Genomic DNA, 26,191 nt, shown 5'->3' with positions numbered 1-26,191 from the left:
ACACTGACTTTCACCTTGCTACTTTTTATTAAGAAATACAAAATAAAGTGCAATATAGAATGAATTGACAGCAATTCACAGATGTGTCAGTAATGCATTCTGCACCGAATTTAGGCTACATAATGTCACCTATACAGAGTTTGAGTATGTGTCTCTGAACAGACTGTGGGCTGTTGAGGTGATTAAGGTGTGTTTTTATTTACTGACCGTACCTCCACCACTCGTAAACTGATATAGGATGCTTAGGGAGAGACTACAATTTGTTGCCAGTTGACATGTAGCTGTCAGTAATTACAGCAAACTTACTGACTCAAAATAATCAGATGTACAGGTAATAAAAAACCTAACTAGTTACAGAATTGGGAGGCCAATTTCTGCAATAGTTCCACTGTAGTTTACGTATTTGCTCAGCTGTACACCTTAAGAGCATCATTATCTGTCTGGGGCACCGTCTGCTGCCTCAGTTTAGGAGACTGTGGGACACCCCGTCTGTCTACCTCTGTCAGCCAAGAGGTATTTAATAGCATATAACTGTAAATAGATGGTTCCACGTGGCGGAGTTCGGTGCATATTTTTGTAGGAATGAGTGGTTCTCCAGGGACTCTGTGAATGCATCAGTTATGGCCTGTGGGCATAATATGACCTAAAACTTGAGAACGAATATATAAAGGTCTGCACTCCCCAATATGCTTCTTCAATTTATTTTCACTCTCACCTTAATAGCAGAAGGGGAACAGAGCGCATAAATGTCTCGGGTCTCAGCCTTTGTATGGCGTGTCACAAAGGAATTCTCAGCATTTATACTCATGAAATCAATCACGTCATTACCTCCACAGAGACCAAACAAACAAAGAGGCCAGCCTAGTGCATCAAGCTCTTGTAGTGCTATTCATTACTACGTCTGGTCTCCAAAATCTCAGTGATCTAAAGCATACATTTGTACCAAGGCCATGAATATACTAGTAGAGGAAACGTGCAAGGTCGAAATCCTCATTAAGGCTAGAGGGGTACGCTGAATATAAATGGTGCAGCCAATACAATATTTGGTATCGCCTATAGGGGGCTTTCAATCCCAGTGCCTTTAATGGGAGACACTACAGGTGAATAGGGTAAAAAATTTAACTAATAGATATCACTATGAAACTTCCACAGTTGATTTATTTACATTAAGACAGTCTTTTTTTGTATTACGAGTTTTCTGAAATGTTATGTTTAAATGTGCAAATGATGCATTATGTTATTACTTTATGTTGACAAAACTATTCATTGAAGAAAGTTGATTTAATAAAAAAAAGACTCATTTATTACACTGAATCAACTTATTTAAATTGAGGATTTGTATATTTTCTTTTAGGGTGATGACGTCGGGTGCTCAGCTTTTCTTAGACACGAGTAGGGGCGGCTTTAAGAAAGATAAGTCGGGAACTACTGCTCTTGAACACAAAGTGGCCCTTCATCAGTGCCACATGTACTAAGAGAGACCTGAAACACACTATATGTGTGTGCTCTATTCCCCTGCTGCAATTAAGATGGAAAGAATATAAAAGAGTGCACCCCTTTTATATTCTTTTTCATGTTGAGGTCTACAATCCTGCGCTAGCAAAATCTGTTGGGAGAGCATAGTGACAAGCTTTTACTCAACTCTATAAGTATGACCTAAAAAAGCCCCCAGTTGTACCATTACCATCCATGCATTTACTTTCTATACTCACTTATTCTCATTCAGGGTCATAGAGGGCACTTTTAGTGCACTGCAATAAAAAATTGCACTGCCTGTACTGTTACTCATTGTTAGCTTTACTAAGCTCTATTTTTTAAATTGTAATAGGACTTCATCTGTCTTATTATCATAAAAGTGTCTTTGGCTTCTTCGTTTTCTTAACTGAAAACCTAACCATTTGTCGTCTTTGTCTTCTCTACTGCAATGATTTTGAGGCAAAGTAAAATCAGAGTTAGATATAATGTTTTGTCAAAATAATGTCAGTTGGAGGCGATAAACAAATAAAATATGTTTTTGCCTATTTCAGCTGCTGCTGTCATCCTCCTATAATGTTAATTACTATAATAAACTATAATTGTTGTCATATTTTCTTCTGTAATTTCTGAGAAAGGTCCATACTCAGCATAACTATAATACCAGGGCCAGTGTGCGTTCATGTTCAGGTGTTGACATTTTATTTGTAGTACAGAAAAGTGCACACAATTTTATTAGCATTTTTGAAATTGGATGAGTTTTACACGTTACGAGAGTTAATGTTTAACCAAAGATATAGTTTTATTGTTGAAAAGTCATACCAGTGGTTTTGTATTTAGCTACTACACATTTCTTCTACTTAACATCACAACAAACCATTTTGCAAACTGTGATACTGAGTTTTGGAAATTTGGTTGTATATTTTATCATTCTAGCCATTCACTGATTTACATTAATTTGTATGCAATATCAAAATGTACAATATGCAACAATTTTGATAATCAATTGTTTATTTGTTGTTTGTTTTAAGCAAAAATGTACTGGTTCAACCTTCTGAAATGTAAATATTTCTTAGAAGTATATGATAGTAAACTGTATATTATTTCAGTTTTGGACTTTTGACAAGATATTTAAAAACATCACTGTGGGGACTGGGAACTTGTGATGGGCAAGTTTTCATAATTTGCTGACATTTTAAAGACCAAGCAGTTAATCAATCTAGAAAGTAATAAGTATATAATAATAATAATAATAATAATAATAACAATAATAACAATAATGAGAATAGTGATAATAATAATAATTGCATTGGGAAATGGCTGCCAGGAACTGTTTTAAATCTGAAACTATATGAAAATGGTCAGCAAGGACACTTAATTTGTGGATCTGTGGATGTATTCTTTATTTTAATTATTCGTCCAGCCTACATAAAATGTTATCAATATGACCTTTAATTATTCATTATTTATCAGTATTTTCTTTTAGCAAGAAACTCAGAGTCCAACTAAATCAAAGCTTAAAACTTTCCTGTTTGCTGCTGCCTTTTATTAAACCAGATAATGATCTTATACTGCACTAGAGCTTTTACTCTTGTGTGTTATATTCTAGTTCAGCTTCTATCCTAGCTTTTATTTTTAGCTTGTTTTTATTTTCTAATCTTTAATGTTTTTATAACTTTTTTAATTATGTCTTAATGTTACTTTGCACTTTGTCGCAATGTTCTTGAATGTTTATGTAAAGCACTTTGAATTGCCCTGTTGCTGAAATGTGCTCTACAAATAAAGCTGCCTTGCTTGCCTTACTTTTTCTCTATATAGATGTATTTTTTTATTTATTTATTTATTTTGTATTTACCCCTGGCAGGAGCAGTTTTATATGTATGTTTTGTTATTGTACTTATATTTTCTAAAATAAAACAGAAAATAAAAAATAAAAATAAATGACGTCAGACGGAGTGATGACGCTACTTCCTGTCATCTTGTAGTTTGTACTTCCGGAAGGTGGGGCTTTTTGTTGCAGGAGCGGGTTTGCTTTTTGGAGAACCAGAGAGCTCTGAAATGCTCCATTAACTAATGCAGTCATCAAGATAACACCAACCGAGGGCAGAAACACAACATCCTGCTTCTGGTACGTCCTCAGACATTGTATTAGTGGAGTGGATTAACTGGATGTTTCTGTACTCGACCATTAGAGAGTTATTACCACACCTGTTTAGAGGAGAGGACTGGCTAGCGACCAATGGACCCTGAGGGGGAGACCGTTAATAACACAATAACACACTCCTGTGTTAGTCTAACTGGTTTCAATGTCTGCTCCTTTACTGCTGTAGTTTGTGTGTAATGTATATCTATGTTTAGTTAAATGAGTAACGTTAAAACACAACGCTAACGTCACGTTCATAATGATCTTTAGGTTAGCTAGCAGAGACTGTTGTTAAGCGTTACTGATGTGGACATTTACATTCATTTATGGTCAATTTTCTTTATTTTTTTAATCAATATAAAGAGAAAAATATGTCTTAATATGTTTTGCTTTAATTTAACACTTCGTAGTGTTGCTAAAGTCCATGTTTTAGAAGTATTTGTTGTTGATGGTCAGCTAACGTTAAGTTGCTTTACTAACAGTGTTGTTCAGGGCTTTAGTGGAGCTAATATTGTGCTGGATTAACTCGTTGTTAATATATATATATATATATATATATATATAATCCCGTCGGTATGCCTGGAAAGTTTTCCCCCTCTGAGAAGATGACACACCCAAGCTGGCTCATGGTTCCTTCAGCTAACGTTGCTGCTGTCAGCAATAACAGTGTGTTGGAGGAGTGTTTTTTCCACCTCACCGTTTTGTGGCATGTATTAGGCAAGGAAAGGCAAGGCAGCTTTATCTGTAGAGCACATTTCAGCAACAGGGCAATTCAAAGTGCTTTACATAAACATTCAAGAACATTGCCATAAAGTGCAAAAGAACATTAAGATATAATTAAAACAGTTATAAAAACATTAAAGATTAGAAAATAAAAACAAGCTAAAAATAAAAGCTAGGATAGAAGCTGAACTAGAATATAACACACAAGAGTAAAAGCTCTAGTACAGTATAAGTTCATTATCTGGTTTAATAAAAGGCAGCAGGAAACAGGAACGTTTTAATCTTTCCTTTAAAAGAACTCAGAGTTGGAACAAAAAAAGAAATGCATGAATAAATAAATAATAATAAGTCTGCACTCTTCCATAGTAGCTCTGGGGGTCATTATCATATATGTTCAGTTCTTCATAAGCTCTGAGGAGAGACTTTGCATGTTGTGCTTTACATAAACATTCAAGAACATTGCAAAAGTGCAAAAGAACATTAAGACATAATTAAAACAGTTATAAAAACATTAAAGATTAGAAAATAAAACAAGTTAAAAATTAAAGCTAGGATAGAAGCTAAAATAGAGTATAACACAAGAGTAAAAGCTCTAGTGCAGTATAAGATCATTATCTGGTTTAATAAAAGGCAACAGCAGCAAACAGGAAAGTTTTAATCTTTGATTTAAAAGAACTAAGAGTTGGAACAAAAAAAGAAATGCATGAATAAATTAATAATAATAAGACTGCTCTCTTCCATAGTAGCTCTAGGGGTCATTATCATATATGTTCAGTTCTTCATAAGCTCTGAGGAGAGACTTTGCATGTTGTGCTTTACATAAACATTCAAGAACATTGCAAAAGTGCAAAAGAACATTAAGACATAATTAAAACAGTTATAAAAACATTAAAGATTAGAAAATAAAACAAGTTAAAAATCAAAGCTAGGATAGAAGCTAAAATAGAGTATAACACAAGAGTAAAAGCTCTAGTGCAGTATAAGTTCATTATCTGGTTTAATAAAAGGCAGCAGCAAACAGGAAAGTTTTAATCTGTGCTTTAAAAGAACTCAGAGTTGGAGTTGCTCCTGCAGTTATCTGGTGCATAAAAACTGAACGCTGCTTCTGCTTGTTTAGTTCTGACTTTGGGGACACTGAGCAGACCTGATCCAGATGACCTGAGAGGTCTGGATGGTTCATAACATAGCAGAAGATCAGAAATGTATTTAGGCCCTAAATCATTTAGTGCTTTGTAAACCAGCAGCAGTATTTTGAAATCAATTCGCTGAGAGACAGGGAGCCAGTGTAGAGACCTCAGAACTGGAACTATTAGTTAACTCTATGGGGGTGTTGACACATATCATTTCCTCTGTGAGATTTTACCAAATGAAATCATAGAGTTAAATATATCTTGTGTTGTAGTGGACCTCTTAATAACCCAGTTAAGGAGGACCTCTGTTGATCCCTGTGCACTGCTTCGGGCTATTTACTCATATGATATGTATTAGTGGTGCAACGGTTCAACAAGCCCACGGTTCACTTTGTATGGCGGTTTTTGGGGTTCGGTTTGTTTTGCACATTAGGGAAAAGAAAAACAAATATATGAATTCTTTGATTGATAGTAATGAGTTATATATATGAAGCCAAAACACTGATTTTTATAGGGAATGGGAATCGCAGAGCATTCTGGGGCATATGGTAGATTATCATTATCTGCCACCGGTCTATCCATCTGTCAATCACTCATCAGAAAAGTATAGATTAAAGGGACTGTTTGTAAGAATTAGACTTGCTTGTTAACAGCGACACCTTTGGCCATTAAGTCAACGAAAGTCAGCGCTTGCTCGCTCTACATAGATATGAATGAGCATCGCTCAAAACAGTGAGACGACACCCCAGCTAAATCCACAATATCACTCTATATTCACCTGCTTGGCAGTAATGTTAGCTGACCAGACGAAGGTCTCTCAATGAATCAATGCTGATCTAGTGTCAGCTTTTCCTGCTTCAGCCTCCCAACCGCGGCCGGAGGGAACAGGGGAGACACCGGCACCCGGTCAGAGACGATAACATTACTCGCTGCGGAGCCCCGTCACTTCACAAGACACGGGAAACCTCTGTTGGTCTGGAGGAGCTGCAGCATTTATTTCTGCACAAACGTCCACTGTACATTCACTAGATATTCTCAGAGCTACAAAGTCTTCTGCAGTGTGTAGTGTGCGCGCATGCACGTGAGGTGGAGCGAGCTGAGTGAAGGTAAGCAGGCAGAGGAGCAGAGTACAGCAGAGACTCCGGCCCTGGAGACCAAAGCTACGGTCTCCCCCGCGGCCAACATTGTTTTGCAAGACGGTCTTCACTAGATATAACTTTACGGTTTTGGTGCCTCCGTGTAGTTTGTGTTGGAGTCTTGTCTGAACACCATAGCCACACGCGAGCGCGCATATGGAAGCGAGCGTGCATATGGAAGCGAGCGTGCATGGGACACCGACCCGGGTGATTTATACGTGTAAGAAGTTACAAACAGTCCTTTTAAGTGTGAAAGACTTATAAAGAGAAGCTGACAGAGGCAAAGCAGCGATATATTACAAAATTGAAGTTTGTTTATGATATCGATCCTTACGAATTAGAAGGAGCATGACAGTTTTCCCCCATCACGGTCACTGTTGTGTGTTGGTGTTAGTGAACACCTGTCAGCAGTTCAAAATATGTAAATCTTTGGAGGCTGATGTCCAATTTACAAATGGGTAGTTTTATGACATTAAGATCTACAAGCCAAATGCCAACCACACAATCATCCAGACAAAGATAAGCTAGCTAATGTCATACTAACTGAATGCTAACAAAACGTCAGCTAATACTGCATATTTAATATACGGGTAATTTGCAAAATGAAACCCATAACGTTAGACTACCTTTGTGTCTGACTGTATGATAGGCCTATGCAGTATACTACAATTTGTCTTTTGAATCTTATTCACTGGGCAGTGTTTAGTGTTATCTTTTGACACTTTTGCCACATTCACATTCCCTACTTGAAATAAGGCTGACTACTTAATGGTTAAGTAGGCCTATGTTCAAATAATTGCCTCTTCTATATTTCTGGCACCTCGTTAAATAACTAGCAGGACTGTATTTAGTAGTGGTGCAACAGTTCAACAAGCCCACGGTTCGGTTTGCGAAACGTTTCCTTTTTTTATGGTTCAGTTTTGTATCCCTTCTATGTATTTACTTCTCTAAAGGCAGCTAAGAAATGTGGTCACTTGTGCCAAAATACAAAAAGGTCAAAATAGTACCGTTTAGTACCGAGGCAACTTAGTTAAGTGCAAGCAGAGGGTGTTTTACATATTCACAGTATATGGGTGTGGAATAACCAACGTGTATTTGGTGTTGAGCAGTGACTGTTGTGTTTACTGATGCTACATCTCGCAGATGTTTTCAACTCTTATCAGCCTTTTTTTATTTGCAGACAAGTTGAGGGAATTGTGGATAGGATAGTGTTGGCAAAGCAATACACTCTTATTCCATCTCATTAATAATACTCCTCTTTGGTATCAGGGGAAAGTGACAAATATAATTCATCATCCAGATTCATGTGTCTCGAGGGTGATTAAGGCCTAGTTTAAAAACCTAAAAAAAAAAAATAGTTAAACAGGCTGTTTTATCATCTTTTCTCCATAGTCATCCTTATTGAATAAATGCAGGATTTTGTGGTTCAGAGATGCATTAGGGATGTGCTCCACTCCAGTTGCCCAGTTATTTATTCGATTTGTGCAGTGAAAAAATAATCGATCTCTCAGTCGATGCTTGTTAGGCTTTTATCTGAGGGCTATATGTTACACCCCTTAGGCAATATTATCCATTTGTCCTTCACATTCTTGAATTAACTTATTCAAAGTATTGCACCAATAATCTTCTCTGTCCATCAGAGAGTGTGTATAAGTGCAACTGGAAATGCTTGTCAATGAAAATTTTATGTGTATTGAGTGAAGCTAGAGTAGGGCTTATTGTAAAATCACATGGTAAAGGTGTCTTATATGTGTCTGGATCACTTCTTGATTATTCTGTTATTGTCTTGTATAATAAGGTTTGTAATGGACCGCTTGGGGCCTCTCGAAGACCTGCTGATTTAGATCAATCTCTCAATTAATCATAGTGGTGCTTACTCTGAGTTTGTGCAAGACATGCTCAGTCCCGAAGGTCATAACAGTCAAAACCTATGGTGCATAATGACAGTTTGAGTGAGATCACTAATTGTTAGATGACAGATGATTATTGTGTAGTGCTGTAACACCTAGGTCAGTGGAAATAGCTGGTACATGTGAGGTCTCTCAATCTCGTCTTGTGTGTCCCCGGGTTAGGTGTGTTGAAGGTTAAACCCGTGAGTTAAGTTCAAGTTAGCCAGTCAGTGAATATCACAGTTAACACGTCTGGAATGACATGTAGTCAACTCCCTCGTAAACAACCCATGAGCACAATGCTGATTCCAGCACAATCAGAGCAGGCTCAAGGAAACCAATCCAGGGATTCTTTTTCAGTCTTGTAGGGCTCCACCGGTATCCTTCAGGTTTTTATGCTCCGCGCCGGCGATAGCCGTGGCCGGCGGCATTATGTTTTCGGGTTGTTCGTCCGTCCTTCTGTACGTATATCCGTCCGCCCGGTCCATTCTGGTGAATACGATATCTCAGGAACGCCTTGAGGTAATTTCTTCAAATTGGCAAAAACGTCCACTTGGTCTCAAGGATGAACTGATTTGGTTTCCGTGGTCAAAGGTCAAGGTCACTGTGACCTCACGTCCATCCCATTCTCGTGATATCTCACGAACGACTTGAGTGAATTTCTTCAAATGTGGCACAAACGTCCACTTGGATTCAAGGATGACCAAAAAGGACATTTTGGACAGACATGGATGTAAACTGCAACTTGGTTGGCGGAGGCATACAACCGTGAGACGGCAGTCCTAGTTTAAATCTGATGCAGATGGTTTTGTTAGTTTTTAGTGTATTTCCCACCATGGCATTTACTACTTTAGAAAATACAGTTTCAGACTTCTCAGGAAAATGCCAGAAACCACATTTGGACCATCACAGGAAGTGAAAATACTCCAGTGAAATTGAAACTAATGAAATAGGTCAGTGCCTTGCTTGGCATTGACCAACATTGTAGCCTCTTAATGCCAACAACAATACAGCTGAATTTGATTGTAATTCTGGCAAAGCTAGATTTCTGCATAGTTGTAGCCCCATGGCGAGCAGATGACATCAGAGGTGGAGAAAGATCTTGTGAATGCGGCTGAGCTGGCCCTGCCTTCCCCCCTCTTTCTCTGTGAAGACTGTCTGTATGTTTATCCCTGTTCCTCCAAACATGCTCTTTTTCACTTGAATCTTTTTATTAATGCTAATCCCTCTGGTTCCTTCCTGTTACTGCAACTCATCAGAATATGACAAGCATTTTCTGCAAGACTTAATTTCTCTCATTTTGGCCCTAACCCGGTTGGCTCATATCACAGAGGTCCATCTGCTTTTCTGATCAGTTTTTCATTTTCTGATGAGTTTCCCGAGTACCCTGGGTCCTTTGTGTGTTACAGCACAGGATTCAGAAAACCATCTGCTAATGATGTTGGCAGTGGAAGTGGAGTAAAAGGGCAGAAACACTGGTGTAAGCCTTTTTTTCTGGGCTCTGAAAGTGAGTGATAATGTGCAGGAGATAGTGATACTATAGACGCATACCTAGCCGTCATCAATTGTCTGCTTTCTGTCAGCAGGGAGGAAAGGAGGTTTATATATTTTGTGTGAATGTCAGTGAATTACTATGAACCATGCCTGAGGAATTAAAAACATATTGCCCATGTGGCCATTGCAGAATATGCATGAAGCTGCTCAGAATATATGCCCTAAAGTACATTTTGCTACACAGCTAGGTTACATAGGTAAATTACTTTTTTGCCTCTTGTTTACTTCAGTAAAAAATGTCTCGGAAAATAGGAAGAATTTAATCCTATTGTCTTTGTTCTATGAACATTTAAAAAAAATATGCAATGTGCTTTTGCTGGGAGTTCCCAACTCCTTTCCAGGATATGTGAATCAGACAATTATGTTTTTTTCCACTTACAGGGGAATTCATTACTGACACAGGACTACCGGCATACATAAAGCAGATGTGTTTGCTATGTGTAACAGACCAGTTATTTGAAAGCTGTACATCCTGTTTCCAGCTGGGAAGAGGAACTAGTAATGCAAATATTTGTTTAAAGAGCACAATGACAAAAAGTTTGATGAATCCATTCCTCTTAAATTAACCCACTGCTGGCATCCAGGGGCCTGTATTCAGGTTGTTGCAGATGCTTCTATGTTTGACTTATTAAAAAATGTAACTACGTGTCATAGCCACAACTAATATATGCCGTAACAAAATATATCACAAGAGCACAAGAACTGTTTTCAGAAACATCTTGTAGTGTACTGTTTAGCTGTAAAATGAGAAAGTTTGTGACCCGGCAGCTATGTTGAGATCTGTTGTGGAAATACCAAGCAACGCCCACCAGCCGGAGCAAACTTTCTCATTTAACAGCTAAACAGTACACTACAAGACGTTTCAGAAAACATTTGAGGCGAGAAATAGGCATTACAGTAACAGAATATTGATTCATATTTGATCAGCGCTGCCTAGTTTGACCTTTTGATCAGAGTTTGCGAGCGACGAAGACAAAGATTTCCCTATGCTGTCTCATTAATCCTATGTCTGCGTAAGCTATAGGTTAATATGTGCCGAGGTTCCAGCATGGAAGCATTGCGTGGCACAGTGAGTTTGACTGTCCTGGCTTTTCAAAATAGTACAGAAAAGCACTAAGGTGCGAGATTTACAGGCACCATGAACACATCTGAGCTGTGAGGGAGAGGGATACTGGGGTGGGGGTTTAGGTAGATTTTTCTGTGGTGCTGTCTTGGTTTACAACTCCCTGAATTGTAAACCAAGATAGCACCGCAGGTCTCTAGCATGGTGTAGGTGGTATGTAACTGAGCCTATTGTGTTTACTTTCAGGTAAATGAAAAGAATCTGTAGCAAGTTGGAGATCCGTAGTGGGCAGCTCTGAACTTGTCTTTTTTCTATCTACCCTGAACTAATCCAGTGGAATGCGTAATGGGAAATGAGTAATGGGAAAGACATGAGTGTTTGATAAGATCACCAGGTCGGCTGCAGGGAGGTTCGAGAGGATATCTGTTGTGTGATATAGGCTGTATGTATTTTACTTCTATACAGTACCACAACATGATGTGTGATGTTTTGCATGAGTCATTGTTCTGACAGCTGAACGGGATCAGTAAAGACTGCACTTGATGATGATTTCCATATGAATAAGAATGGTTTTAGAATAGGGATGTATTTGAAAGAGCAGCTCACTTAGGGTTGCTAAAGTAGGGAGGATTGAACCACAGAGAGGATTTAGTTCCCTGCTGCCCACTTTCGTCAAAGGCTCCTCTGTGCACTCCCCTGGCCAAGAGTTGTTAGTATGCATCGCGGGGTGCTTTTCGAGAATTTCTTCTTTGCTGCTGTCTTTTTAAAGTAGGCCAAATCATTTCCTGATCTCCACTGGCAGTGACCGTTAGAACTGCTGTGTCTGTGTAACACATTTCTGCGATGCCTCCGCTGTGATTTGCTGGTGAATTGTGCATCATTCATCGCTCTGTGATTAACAAACCTCAGGATCCTGAATCCCCGTCGCTGTGTGGACCCATTCTTACTCAAACCTCATGACTGAGGTGACTCATCGAGGTTATATTGTTTTCTCCACGGTGATTGTGGCTAGTTAGATAGGTAGCTGTCCAGAACTCCCTCTTCACATTTGCTGGAGTAGAAATGAAGAACATTTCCAGTGTAGGAGTTTTAGAAATTGGATGAGACGCAGCATGAGTTTTGCAGCTGGTGCGTTGGGGAGGGAGTTGTTTATTACTGGCAGCAGAACTATCAAGTGGGAATCTGTTTAGATAAGAGTTAGTGGTGTACGAGGGGAAAATAGAGAGGCAAAACATGTTGTGCAAGAAGGATGAACATCACAATGTTTTTGAGTGGAATTTCACCATTATTGTCTCCCCTCAAATAACATCACATCAGTGCAGCATTGCAGTGTTTCAGTTCGACCACACCTAGCCGAGGCCACCTCTGAGTGTTAATTTGGTTGACTCAGTTGAACCACTGATGATGAGAGACACAGCCACACTGAGCTAATCTCCTTCTCAGATCCCTGGAATCCGGTGGGTTGTTATCGGGGCCAGAAAAGCTCCTGCTTTCTCCATCAGATGGGGAGAGGAAATCCCCTCACCCCCGTGACCTCAGGAATGCAGAGAGCGAGAGAGAGTCATAAACTTTAGCTCAGATATCTTGAATTTACACACATAATTTCACTTATTCTACTTTGTTCAATGTGGAATCTAGACATATCAGTATATGACGTTGAATTTGACCATCACCATGTTAACACTTCAGTTAAACTCTTAACTTCTGCACATGTGAAAGCGGGTTCAGGGATAGATCATACCTGAAGAAAGAGAGCTGCACTTTTCTGAACACGAGGATATAAAAATATGAATACATTCAAATACCAGTCAACCTTTTACTGTCTTCTATATTGTTTGTAATAGAGTGATGCATGGATGACACATTTTTGTTGGCCAACCCGGAAGTTAGAATCGTAAATGTTCCCTTGAGAAAAAGCCAATGGGATTTTTCCATTGGGTTTTGGATTACTACAGAAAATAATAACCGGAGTCTCCATAAACTTACACTCCTTTTAAAAAGGACCAGCACCAATCCGACTCCAGTTCCATATCTGGGTCAGGCCTTAATATTAATCCCTCTTTTGCCGATGCCTTAACACTGCATGCAAGTTGTGGTGAACTGCAGATGGTGGAAATATGGTGGAACCCCTGCCCTGAGGTCTGAACTTCCTTTGGAAAGTTGCACTCAGCACTTTCTTGTGCTAAGCAGCATATATATTATCCCCCCTTCATTTTATTAACTGCTTTATTTATAGCGTTGGGATTTGTGTGTGTACATGCGCACAGCAAAGTGGGTTACAAGTGAATAATTTAGATAGTGACCCCTATGCATAAGTGCTGAGTCTGGCGAAGGTTCTTTCAGAAGGTGTGTGGTTTTGTGTGGATATCCTTCCTATGAGCCCTTTCACCCGCCTGGTTATTGATAACAAAGACAGGAAGAGCCCAGGTCAGACTTCCTGGTCAGGGAGAGTGGAACCATGGTGCCACATCCTCCGTATATCCACAGTCACAGTCACACTATAGCTGGCATACTGAAGTGAAGCTTAATTTGATGTAAACCACATGTTCCTCTCTGCTTTTAGACAATGCAAAGACATGTTGCAGCAAAGGCTCACATGCACAATTGAACATTTATGTAGAAATTGTGAATCTATTTTCCCACCAGGAGTTCCTATGCTTATGTGAAACAACAATAGAAATATATAGCGCTGTCCCCTCTTAGTCGACTAATCGGTCGTTTTTGTCTCAGTCGACTAAGATTTCTTTAGCGGATTAGTTGTTTTTGATTTTTTCTGTAGAGCTGCAACGATTAATCGATTAGTTGTCAACCGTTAAATTAGTCACCAACTATTCTGATAGTCGATTAATCAGTTTGAGTAATTCTTTTTTTTTTTTAATTGTCAAAAGTCTCTGATTCCAGCTTCTTAAATGTGAATATTTTCTGGTTTCTTAACTCCTCTATGACCGTAAAATGAATATCTTTGAGTTGGGGACAAAACAAGACATTTGAGGACATCATCCTGGGCTTTGATTGACATTTTTCACCATTTTATAGACAAAACAACTAATCGATTAATCAAGAAAATAATCAACAGATTAATTGACAATAAAAATATTTTTTTGTTTACGTTTTGAATGACTTATTTCCAAAAAACGTATGAGCACATCTCTGGTAAACACAAGATATAAAGTGGTGCTTTTGTGTGATTCTTTGTGGAGAAACATAGTTTGACAAATCTGTTGATTAAATCAACTAATCAACAAATTGCAAATAGTTGACTAACAATTCCTATGGCCGAGGACAGACCTAGACATCTTACAGGGCTTTTAGCTGTTTATTTGGGAGTTGTGACATTATCTCTACATTTACAATGAAAACCTTAATGGTAAAACTCAAAAGGTATGAGGGTATTTTTTTTTAGCAGGAATATTTTCTCTCCTCTGCCTTGTCTGGTTAACTCTCAGTGCACACTTGTCTCGCTGTATGAGCTGAAGTGAAATGTTTACTGTTAGGGAGGAGCAGATTGTGAATAACGCTATGAATCAGCTCTGTGCTCCCATTAGTGTGACATCCCCAGAGGAGGGAAGGTATTTTTCTTTCTACAGACGGAGATAAAATGAAGGGATGAAAGAAGGTAAAGAAAGAGTTTGGTCCCTGTGATGTGACAGCAACAGTATATTGAGTCATCTGACAGACAGATTTTCAGGATACAGAGTCAAAGAGTCTGTCACAAGTTAACTCTGGCTCTATTGCTTCTCAGCTCAAGATGACATTAAATATAATGTGACATCTGTTGACATTATCGCCAGATGCTCAACTGTGTATTTGACTTTTCATGGTAGTTGGTAGTGAGATGGGTGCTGGGTTACCGGTTGCTCATTGTTGACTTATTCAGCAGGATTGCCAAAGGTGGAGCCCTGATAATAACAACACTGACTAAGGTTGCAAAGGGTTGGAAAAAAGGTTAAGGGAATTTTGCACAATGTCAATATTGCCTAAAAATCCGATTTTTTTAAAAGTGAACTTTATTTGGGGGGAAATTCACAGTCTCATTGGTCTATATCCTGTAATACAAGTACAGGATTTCGCTTTTGTCTCATTTTCTTACATTCACATACAACTATCGACCATTACAATGAAAGGCAAGATGCTAGACTCTGTCTTTGAAGGATTAAATGATCATTAAAAAGCCCATCAATGGCTGTGTTAACGGCTGTTTTAATGCAGTGTACCATTACAGTCAAACTAGGGATACTCAGTATTGAAGTTGTTGCCAATATCCAATCATTGTTTATGGTAATGTCTGCTGATACAGCTATACATATTCTTAATTCCCTCAAGTGCCGTTAACCTATCATACAGGAATGTGATCCTGTGGTCAAAGATATAACAACCAAAAATAACACTTGTATTCTTTGTTAAGTATCCAGCCAATAGATGGCTACTAATGGCTCGTTTTGACTTGTCTCCTCATGAATCTGTGCACATGTGACACTTGATAATATCTTTCCTGTCCATCCAAAGGCTGTGCAGGTCACGACATGGCAGGCAGACATTTATAACGTAGTCCCTTTGCATTCCGTTGGAAGTTGTTTCTGACAGAGATAGAAGATATGGAGGTCAGGGGAAAGCAATTGACTCTGAGCTTTCACCTTCTGAGGGCAAAGCCCATATAGTGCAGATAGATGGCCAATGAAATCTCCCTTCTTTCTTAACGAGGTTAGCACATGATGCCCTGTTTTAATGCATTCCTAAATGCCGTCTCGCAGCGGAGAATGATAGCTTCATTACTTCTGATCAGCTGCAACGACCTTTTGATGGGGAACTTTATAACGCTCTAGGATTCATGAGTAGGCAATTTGGCACTTTAATGAGAAGGGTGGGGGTTAGGATTCAAGATTTGTTGGAGCAAAGCCGAGCGCCTTGGCACAGCAAGTTACAGTCATAGTGAAAGCTGTTAAACAACTGTCATCTGTCCACGCACTCATATTCTCTCTGTACGGAGGTTATTTACTGTAGGTACTGATATGTTTCCACTTTCTATCATTCACAGGTTGTGTCAGAGAGGTGCAGAGGAAGTGTGTGCGTGCGTGGGTGTGAGTGTGTGTGTGAGTGTGTGAAAGAGACACAAAGAAGAATCCAGTGATGGCGACCAGCAAAAGTAAAAACCAGAGCTCTCTGGCACTGCACAAGGTGATAATGGTGGGAAGTGGAGGCGTGGGGAAGTCGGCCCTCACCCTGCAGTTCATGTATGATGAGGTGAGTCAACACACCCCTATAAACAGTTTAAAGGGATAGTCAGGGTGTTTTGAAGTGTGGTTGTATGAGGTATTTATGCATAGTCAGTGTATTACCAACAGTAGATGACGGTCGGCACGCCTCCAGTTTGGAGAAGCAGACGGGAGTTACCACACAGAACAGAAGCAATGTACTGCTGTGGACGGGGCCGACAGCAAAACTTTTAGCCACCTAAAAAGACCCTCCTAAAAAAAATCAATATCAGTTAAAGTGTACGCAATATTTAAAATATTTTCACCGCTATACCTTGCCGTCAGACAGCCATTTCTAACGCGGAACTGAAGCCGTTGTATCCATCTGTGCTCTCGCCAAAGACACCAGACTCCATTGGGAAAAAAAAGTATTTTACCTCGCAGAACACGGGAGTTGTTGGTCTACCGCTACCTCGATTGATTAGTTTGTTGGTGTTATTGTGTGACTTTGGTTAGTTCTGATTCACCAAAGTCACAAAATGGCACAAACAAACTAACTGATCAAGGCAGCGGTACACCAGCAACTCCCGTGTTCTGCAAAGTAAAATTCCATTTTTTTTAATGGAGTCTGGTTGCTTTGGCGAGAGCAGAAATGGATACAACGGCTTCAGTTCCCCGTCGGGAACATAGACTGTATAGCTGTCTCACGGCAACGTAAACTGGTGAAAATACTCTAAATATAGCGTACACTTAAACTGATATTGATTTTTTTTGTTTTTTTAGGTGAGCCTTTCTTTTAGGTGGCTAAAATATGTTTTGCTGCCGGCCCCGTCCACAGCAGTACTATGCTTTGGTGTTGTGCGGTAACTCCTGTCTGTTTGTCCAAACTAGGGGCGTGCCGACCGTCATCAACTGTCGGTAATACACTGACTATGGATAAGTACCTTATACAACCCCACTTCAAAAGATAGAGAAGTGTTTGTCCAACAAGTTCACTTTTTTATATTTTATTCAATGTCCTAATCTATATAGCACCTATTAGATAAACATGTTGAATGCGTCAGAACTTCCTCTAAAAGCTTAAAATGTAAAGTCATCCTTTCAGTGGTTCACCAATAGAACGCTTTTATTGTGAAACAATTGTGAGAAGTGTTTGTTTCAAACTGAAGCTGTAATCTGTTACATGGAAGTAAGAACATGAGTGTAGGAAACAGCAGTGGCTCATACATCATAACAGGGATTCTGGAAAAAAGGACAATTTTCTCTCGCCCACTGCTGGCTTGAGCACAGATGTTGTTTACTGTAACAACATCCCATTGAAGGCAGAGCTGGTCACGACTTGGCTCCGCTACCGAGCTATATATGAGCTGCATTTTTCCGTCATCTGTCTGATGTCCATTAGATGACTCAGATACGCTTCCATTTGAGCCACCAGTGTAGCTGTCGACACATAACATGTGCTCATGCTTCACTGATGCGTTATGCATGGAAATACAGCTTGTAGCATGTTTTACGCTTCAAAGAAACATCTTTTCATCCCCAGTTTGTGGAGGACTACGAGCCCACCAAGGCAGACAGCTACAGGAAGAAGGTGGTTCTGGACGGGGAGGAGGTCCAGATCGACATTCTGGACACGGCCGGCCAGGAGGATTACGCTGCCATCAGGGACAACTACTTTCGCAGCGGGGAGGGCTTCCTGCTGGTCTTCTCCATCACAGAGCAGGAGTCCTTCTCTGCCACGGTGGAGTTCAGGTACTGTATCCTGCCTACATCTGTCAGTGTGGGACCAATTACCTATATATGGTGCACCTATTTGAGCTCAGACTGCTGAGTGTCGGCCATTAATTATACATCAAACACCACATGTTGTCCGCTGCTGACATGATGGATATTCAAGGTCTGAATCTTCACTGGCCTCACGCATCGATTCAATTAGGATTACGATTCACCTGTCAACGATTCAAATGCACAGCAATTTTGGATACATCTCGATGTATCGCATCCTCAATTTTCTATATTACTGCACATGGCTCATAAATCAATATAAGCAGTTAGATGATTCTGAACTCCCTTTTTATTTAGATAGTGTTTCAAAAACTAGACCGCAACAGTCTATAATGCATCTTTTCAATACCTCCTCATCGGAGGTAGAAAACTAAAACTTCAAGACACTTCTGATCAGGCAAGCTGTGCAAGTCACTGCATTTTCTATAACACTGTCCTGCAAATAATTCAGAATAAAAGACTTGTGTTAACAAATAATTCTGTCCACAGAAAAAAATTAGGGCTTTTATTTTTAAACGGAAACAGGAAGTGTTGAGTTAAAAATAAATATTAACTTTTTTCATGTCAGTGAGATATTCTACAGACATTGAAACTGTAGTAATGTTGCTGGTATGATGTCAATATTCAATCAAAAGAACATTTTCACTGTCTGTCGTTGCTGTGAACCGCATGGCACGCAGACAAAATAGGCGAGACCTCGAATCTCTGGAAGACACACAGCTCACACGTTCAGAACTGTTCAGCTGTAATGTTTTTTTTTCTTCCTAAACCAGGTCCTAACCCTAATTACCATGGTTACCCAACATTAACACTTAACTTTAAAAGTTTCTCTAATACGGCCCCTGGTGAAAATACTAAAATACACAATGTATGCTGTATCGGCAGGGAGCAGATCTTGCGGGTGAAGGCGGAGGAGGACAAGATCCCTCTCCTCGTGGTAGGGAACAAGTCGGACCTTGAGGAGCGTCGGCAGGTATCTGTGGACGAGGCCCGAGGGAAGGCCGAGGAGTGGGGCGTCCAGTATGTCGAGACGTCAGCCAAAACCAGAGCCAACGTCGACAAGGTGCGTCCACACATCACTACTATAAATTGATGTATTTTAAAATTTAGGACATTAATTTTATCATATCAGATTTGCATGTTCCGACTGCTAAAAAGTGAAATTGACTTCTTGTTTTTTTTTCTCCCGAGGTGTTCTTTGACCTAATGCGTGAAGTACGAGGCAAGAAAATGGCAGAAAACAAAGACAAAAACGGGAAAGGAAAAAACAAGAAGAACAAAAAGAGCTTCAAAGAAAGATGCTGTTTACTTTGAGATCTTCATGGACCTTAAAACAACCCACAATACAACTGTAAAGTTGGGGAACAAAGCAGAGCGTCCTTGCCATTGTCATTCAAATGAAATTTGATCTTTTTTAATAGTGTAGTGTTTAGTATCTCAACCACTCTTTTTAGTTTTTAATGAATGAATGAATGAAAGTTGCTGTTTCATTGGAAGATAACCACTGTTGTGACTGTGACTCGGACTGCAGTGCTTGATGGCTCATAGGAAGCCAGTGACCAAACTGCCACTGACACTAACTCTGCTGCTCAGACATCCTCCACTGTTCAACTCAGCGATCATACTGCCTTTGACTTTGGTTCAGTGTGTTTTACACCACAATTGTTGAGTCTTTGTCAAGTAAACAGTGCTCTTAATTTCTTTACCTGCTCTTAATCTTAACCTGCATCATTCTTAGTCTATGTTAGTATAGACCCCTCAACTCTATGTTCATCCATTTACAAGGAACTCTAATGCTGCTGTCTGTCTTATTTGTGATCATTTATGATGACACTTAATGTCGATTGAAGATGTTGGCCTCATTCATTCATCTGTCCAGACTCTGATCTTTAGATCATATTTGGAATCGCTGTTGAAACATTTTTGAGCCCTTGAGGCTGCTGTTTTTTTTTTTTAGGATTTATGATTTTCTGACCACAGAAGAATCGGTGCAATCAGAGGACTTGTTGCCATACAGGGTTATTTTTTATTCCACTGTTATCAGGCCTTACATGATTACTGCAAATCAATCTGAAGATGCTGCAGTTTTTCAGGAGGACTGCTGTAAATCACAGAAAAAAAAATCAGCTCACGGAGCTTCACGTAGATATTTTAACATCTGTTAGATATTTTGAGGCTGTGAAAAGAATATTGTAATGTGAGTATTTTTTATGTTCATGTAATCTGGCCCTTCCCACCCTTCTCACAGTGCAGATTACTTCCTGTTTTACACAACTGTTGAAGTTTTACGTCTGTACCATAGACTGTATATAAAGAAGGATGACGCGTCGCCAAAGAACTTATATTGCAAAGAAGTGAAAATCAATAACATCAGCGCCAGGCATCAAAACTATGCTTCCGACATTTTGGACTGAAAGCGACTACCGGACGCCAGTAAAACGTCCGGTAGTCGCTTGGCGTTGGCATGGCGTACAAAAGTCAAACAAAATCATTTCTATTCTCTTGTCATATCCTACCAAAATGGCCTGTGTTAAACTTTAAAATATTATAAATATAAGTGTTTTCAGTCAAAAATTACGTCTGTTTCATCTCTTTGCTTCTGTACTCTTTGGCGTCACCACTTCTTCCCACTGTACAGAAGTGAAGCCAAACTATCCCAGAACTATATGGGAACTGACAGCTTGAGATTTGACGTCACTTGGAGCAAGAGTCTGCGCAGTAGTGATCGGGCGGTGGAGCCGCGGTATCAAGGTCACCCGCCTGAACCAATCGCGAGCCGAGCACAGCCGCAGCTTGCGAAAGAGACTCACAACTGTCAATCATGACATTTTGACCCTTTTTTATGGCATCAAATAACTAATTGAAACCAAACTTATCAGAAAAATGAACACTTGAACAAACATCAGCGTGATAAGAACTACCTAAAATGACAGATACCATCTTTGGGAAAATTAATTTGGCGTGTACTTTGACTTTTTAGTTTGGCTCATGTCCAATCTGCTAACACGTAGGGGGACCTATACTGCAGCCAGCCACCAAGGGGGGCAATCAAGCTGTTTTGGCTTCACTTTTGGGGAGCTGTCATGTCGTCCATCTTTATATACAGTCTGTACTGTGAGACAGGTGTTGACAATCCAGGAGGCCATCATGCTTCTGGTCCACGATGGCGTTATAATCAATAATGTCTTATAACTCTTACAAACTCTGATGTTCTTTTTATTCCTTGGTCTTTTTAATAACATGCACTACATTGCCAATACCTAAGAGGTGGGCTTCATGTTGAATGGAGTCGCGCTGGAGATTTTTAAACAGTTTGTGCCAACAAAATCACATGAAAAAATGATGTTTGTGGATGTACAGTTTGTATGTTAATTAACTATGTGTGTGTGCATTTCCCAGAAAAATCCTACTACCTTTCTGTGTCTGTGAGTGGAGCTTTTAAAGAGGGCGCCAACTTCTTCTAACTGTTGTTTTAATCAAGTGCTACAGTGAACAAGATGTTTCTACCACTGCCTAAAACCATCCTTTGTATCATGTCCTTCATTTTTCCTTTTACTTCCTTCAGCTGTGAGTCTGCTTTTTCTCTCTCTGCAGCGAGAGTGTTGCCGAATAAATACTTTTTCTTTTCTTTGTAAGCACTGGACATTATTTTGAATATATTCATATGTGAACACTGAACAATCCTAACTTCTATTTTATATTAGAACCGTAGAAAGAGGTGAATCTAATCTGGATCTAATTGAATTTTGAAACAAATTGAAGTGAACTGGCATGTCGCCCTCTGCTGGCGGGTGGAGGTAATGCAACTGCCCCCTCTACTTACTGTATGGGCACTGTACAGTTGCTTTGGCATTAGCCACTGAAGTGAAATGTTATGCTTGTCATTTGTTGTTTCCTTTGGGGCATTCTGTGCCCCAGTTTAGTAAAAAGAAAAACAACAGTTACTCACTTTGCATTGATTGTTCCTCTGCCATCTAGAAAACAGTGCCAGCGGCCTGTTTTTCTTGAATTCGACAGTGATATACTACCACGGTGTTTATTAACCTTACAGGCTTATCTTACATGGCAGGATGAGTGTAACGTCACCCTCCAGATGAACCAGCCGTGGGCTCTCATTGCCGAACCCCCGAGGGTGGCCGGTTGAGTGGAACTCATTTCACAGCGTGAAAACAGGGTTGAGTACATCACCAGGCAAAGACGAAGCACATATCACTTGGAAAATATTGTTCTTGTGAAGGATGGCAGGAAACATCTTCCCCTTGTTATGTAAAAGGAAGGAAATACTGACTTTTAGTGTGCATGTCCTATTTAGCTAAACATGAGCAGTACACGGCCTTTCCAAAGAGACAGGGGACCAAAATCTAACTTTAAAATGCTTTTATATGCCTGTAGTATTTCTACAGGGACTTGTTGGTGTCTCTGACTCAAAAGTGAGTTTATAGTGACCTTATTCAGCTTTATTTTGAAATCTCCAGAACTATTCTGTAGGAATGGATGGTTTGCCATCTTTTGCAGCACTATTTTAGCATAAAACCTGCAGTAATCAGAATGTTTTTGACATCATTTGGCAAAAAATCCATAATAACCATTCCACATATTGTAATTAAAGTGTTCGGAGAGAAAAATAGACCTCTGCACCTCCTCATGGCTCGGTTTTCAGGCTTTAAAAAATCTAGCCTGACGGCAGACTTTGGACAATTACAAGTCATTTCAGAGAGAGAGAGAGAGAGAGAGAGTGTTCCTATTGGCCGTTCATTCAACGGAGGCAGCTGTCAATCACTCACAAACTCCGATCAGACGGTCAAACTAGGCAGCGCTGATCAGATATGAATCAATATTCTGTTACTGTAATGCCTATTTCTCGCCTCAAATGTTTTCAGAAACATCTTGTAGTGTACTGTTTAACTGTAAAATGAGAAAGTTTGTGACCCAGCAGCCATGTCACCATACCAAGAACCGCCCACCAGCTGGAGCAAACTTTCTCATTTTACAGCTAAACGTCAGAGTTTGCGAGTGATTGACAGCTGCTCAGAGACGGCAGGCTCCAGCTCGTCTGTGATTGGTTGCTTTCCTCCGGTCTGTCAAATCTTGCAGATGCCATTAGGAGCACCTTCTGTCAGGATATAGTGACCGTTTTATAAAAATAACATTTTTTATTAATATTTGCTCCAATTCTATCCACTGCAGCTTTAGGTCTAGGGCTGCAACCAATGATTATTCTCATTGTCGGTTAATCTGTCGATTATCTTCTTGATTAATCGATTAGTTGTTTGGTCTAGAAAATGTCAGAAAATGGTGAAAAATGTCAATCAGTGTTTCCCAATGACGTCCTCAAATGTTTTGATTTGTCCGCAACTTAAATTAATCGTTGCAGCTCTAATTAAGCTTTGGTGGCAACACTCAAATGTCCCTCATGTCCTCAAATCAATCGCGTATTTGTTTGCAATGCAGCAGAGATAAGACTCTTCTGTATTCTCTATACTCTTCAAGTATTGACACCAGGTAAAATCCTTAAATGTAGTGCTCACCTTTCTAAAAGGGAGGGTGCAGAGAGGAAATGCTGTGAGCCACTGTTCCACATTTACTGCATGCCTCTTATATATAAATATATATAAACAAACTAATCCCTGTAGCAGCATTTCCACCAGAGGAGCTAAACATGTCACAGCTCTGATAAGCACATTTACCTGCCTGACACTCACCTCTCTGGGTTTCCATTCTCCCCCCCTGCACCTCTAAGTAGGCAGATTAGGTGGTCCGTTAAACCCGCAGGAAGGCACTTATTTAGAAATATATGAAAGGGCAAAGTGAGCCAGGCTAATGACCGATGCAGTGTCACCGGCACACTCTCGGGTCTTTTATCATTCTGTAGAGAGGGCCCCCGTCCTCTGAGTAACCCTCGTTATATCTGAGCTAATGTTGGGGATGAGCATGTTCGTGTGATAAAGCACCATCACAGTCCTTCATTATACAGAAAGAGAAACAGACTCGGTGGAATTGTGCTCGACCTGTAAGATGAATGCAACGGACAGAGAATAACTCCTATTTTAGTGACTGTGCCATGTCCTGCTTTTTGCATGGTGCGTCTCAAGAGAGAGGGAGGGACTCATGGTTCACTCTTTGACCATGGGATGGCACTGTTGGTTTTCTGTAGAGCCGGTTCTGCTGTTCTGCATCATTAGTGCTTTCACTGTGCTTTGCAATGCTGGAATTCATTCAGTGGTGACTATACTGAGTGACTGAATGGTATTGATGGAATGTATGAGTTCATGGTGGAATTAATGAATAGTTTATATTGATGTGTGTTTTTCAATTATAACAAACTATCACATCATTAGAAATAACATTAATTCAATCTTTCTATTTTATTCTTATAAATCATGAACAAACTTTGCTTGGACAAAGACAGTTAACATTACCTTACGTTTACCTTTACCACGTAAAACATCGCAAACTTAAAGGTGCTATTGATAACATTCAGCCACTGGTTGTCACATTCTCCCTCCCCTGTTCCATTGCATTTACTTCACAACACGTCGTTGCCAGACACTAACCGTCAATCTTGATGACGACAGAAAAACATACATTTTTCAGGAAAAGCCATACTTTTATTTGGAACCTTTCTAAAAAACAAAAACTCTGAGGATGTATTATTTTTTTAAAAAATTGTCCTTTAATGAAGAAGAAGAAGAACAAATCATCTGTATCATTCATTTATTAAACAAATAACATTTATTAATAGGGCTGTCAAAGTTAATGCGATAATAACGTGTTAACGCAAATTTGTTTTAATGCCACTAATTTTTAAATGCATGAATGCAATCGTGCAGAAGAGTGAAGAGAGTGAAGATACTGGTATCATATGAAACTATAAAAACCTAAGGAATCCATTGCTACCAACCATATTAAATACTTGACAAATCTTCCTTTAAGGTACATTTTGAACAGATACAAAATGTGCGATTCATTTTCGATTAATCTTGATTACCTATGGACAATCACGATTAAATATATGAATCGATTGACAGCCCTCAGATAAACAAAACAATAATTTTGGACCCGCCAACATTTTTTTAAATGATTAATTGATAATAATTTTTTTCAGGAAAAGTTCTCTGAATCTATGGATGTATTATTTTTTTTAAATATTTGTCTAAATAAAAATGTCATCACTAAGACCTTTAATGAAGAAGAGAAAATCATCTGTATCATTGATTTATGACACAAATAACATTTATTATATATTCATGTGTATTAAAGTAAATCATTTACTGACAGTGTCAAAAGAAAGTTTTGAAAAAAAAATAACAGTTATTGTTAGCTTTCCACACCAACTGCAGCAGTGATCTTTAACACCAAACCACCAGATGACATCAGATCACACAAATGTCAGATTTGACCATATTGCCGTTGTTGGCATCATGTCAGTCGCTTTAGAACTGAGCGGTGTCTCGCTGCTGTTATCGCTGTCAGAAGAAGAAAGCAAACCTATTTGGACTGTCATGAAACAATACTTCTTCTCCCTCCACTGTGAGGCTGTAATAGCAAAACTATCAGCTGCTTCACTCTGCAGCACAAATGACTGTCAGTTAGAGAAAGAAAGGAAGAAAGAAAGAAAGAAAGCTTGTTTGAAACGTCTCTTATTTTCTCTGCCATTCAGTGAGGAGCTCCCTCTGCAAATCCTCAGTGCAGACGCTGTCCTCATATGTTCTCCTCTCTGTGTGTGTGTGTATCTATGTCAGCAGCAGTGTAGGTATCTACTGTACCACAGATCCACTGTGGTTAACCGTGTAATGACTCACTACTCCATGTAATACATTGAAGCTCCTTCATACATGTTGAGCTTAATTCTTTAATGAACAATTAGATATAAAGTGTTAACGGTCAAATCAGAGTATTACTTCATTAGTATTAAAGGATGCAGATGAGTGTGTTCATCTCAATGGATACATCCACCTTCATGGTTTTTCAAATTGTCCGTAGTTATTTAATGAAGAGAGAGATGTTTGCACTTTTTGTTTTCAGTAGGTTTTTATTGTTTATGTTTTAGATACTTTCCAGTTTGTGAAATACTTTTATTTTGAAATTTCTGGGTTCCCAAAC

The 26,191-nt window shown here is 39.4% G+C and overlaps 1 protein-coding gene across 1 annotated transcript; it reads left to right on the top strand.

Annotated features, from left to right (window-relative positions):
- The first annotated feature begins 3,445 nt into the window (after nt 1-3,445).
- Nucleotides 3,446-19,886, top strand: LOC119500525 (ras-related protein Ral-B). Its single transcript, XM_037790298.1, has 5 exons — nt 3,446-3,601; nt 16,147-16,352; nt 17,847-18,055; nt 18,974-19,151; nt 19,280-19,886. Exons 2-5 carry the CDS (start codon nt 16,239-16,241, stop codon nt 19,400-19,402), a joined length of 624 nt encoding a protein of 207 aa, XP_037646226.1. The 5' UTR covers nt 3,446-3,601; nt 16,147-16,238; the 3' UTR covers nt 19,403-19,886.
- Nucleotides 19,887-26,191: the final 6,305 nt, after the last annotated feature.

This window comes from Sebastes umbrosus, chromosome 13 (genome assembly GCF_015220745.1).
Source record: "Sebastes umbrosus isolate fSebUmb1 chromosome 13, fSebUmb1.pri, whole genome shotgun sequence".
NCBI lineage: Eukaryota > Metazoa > Chordata > Actinopteri > Perciformes > Sebastidae > Sebastes > Sebastes umbrosus.
Note: the sequence above shows the minus strand (reverse complement) of the source record. Positions and strands in the feature narration are given on the sequence as shown.

Coding starts and splice junctions, on each gene's coding strand:
- LOC119500525 (XM_037790298.1), top strand. CDS start 16,239: ATGGCGACCAGCAAAAGTAAAAACCAGAGCTCTCTGGCACTGCACAAG. Junction 16,353..17,846: donor TGCAGTTCATGTATGATGAG/GTGAGTCAACAC, acceptor TTTCATCCCCAG/TTTGTGGAGGACTACGAGCC. Junction 18,056..18,973: donor TCTGCCACGGTGGAGTTCAG/GTACTGTATCCT, acceptor CTGTATCGGCAG/GGAGCAGATCTTGCGGGTGA.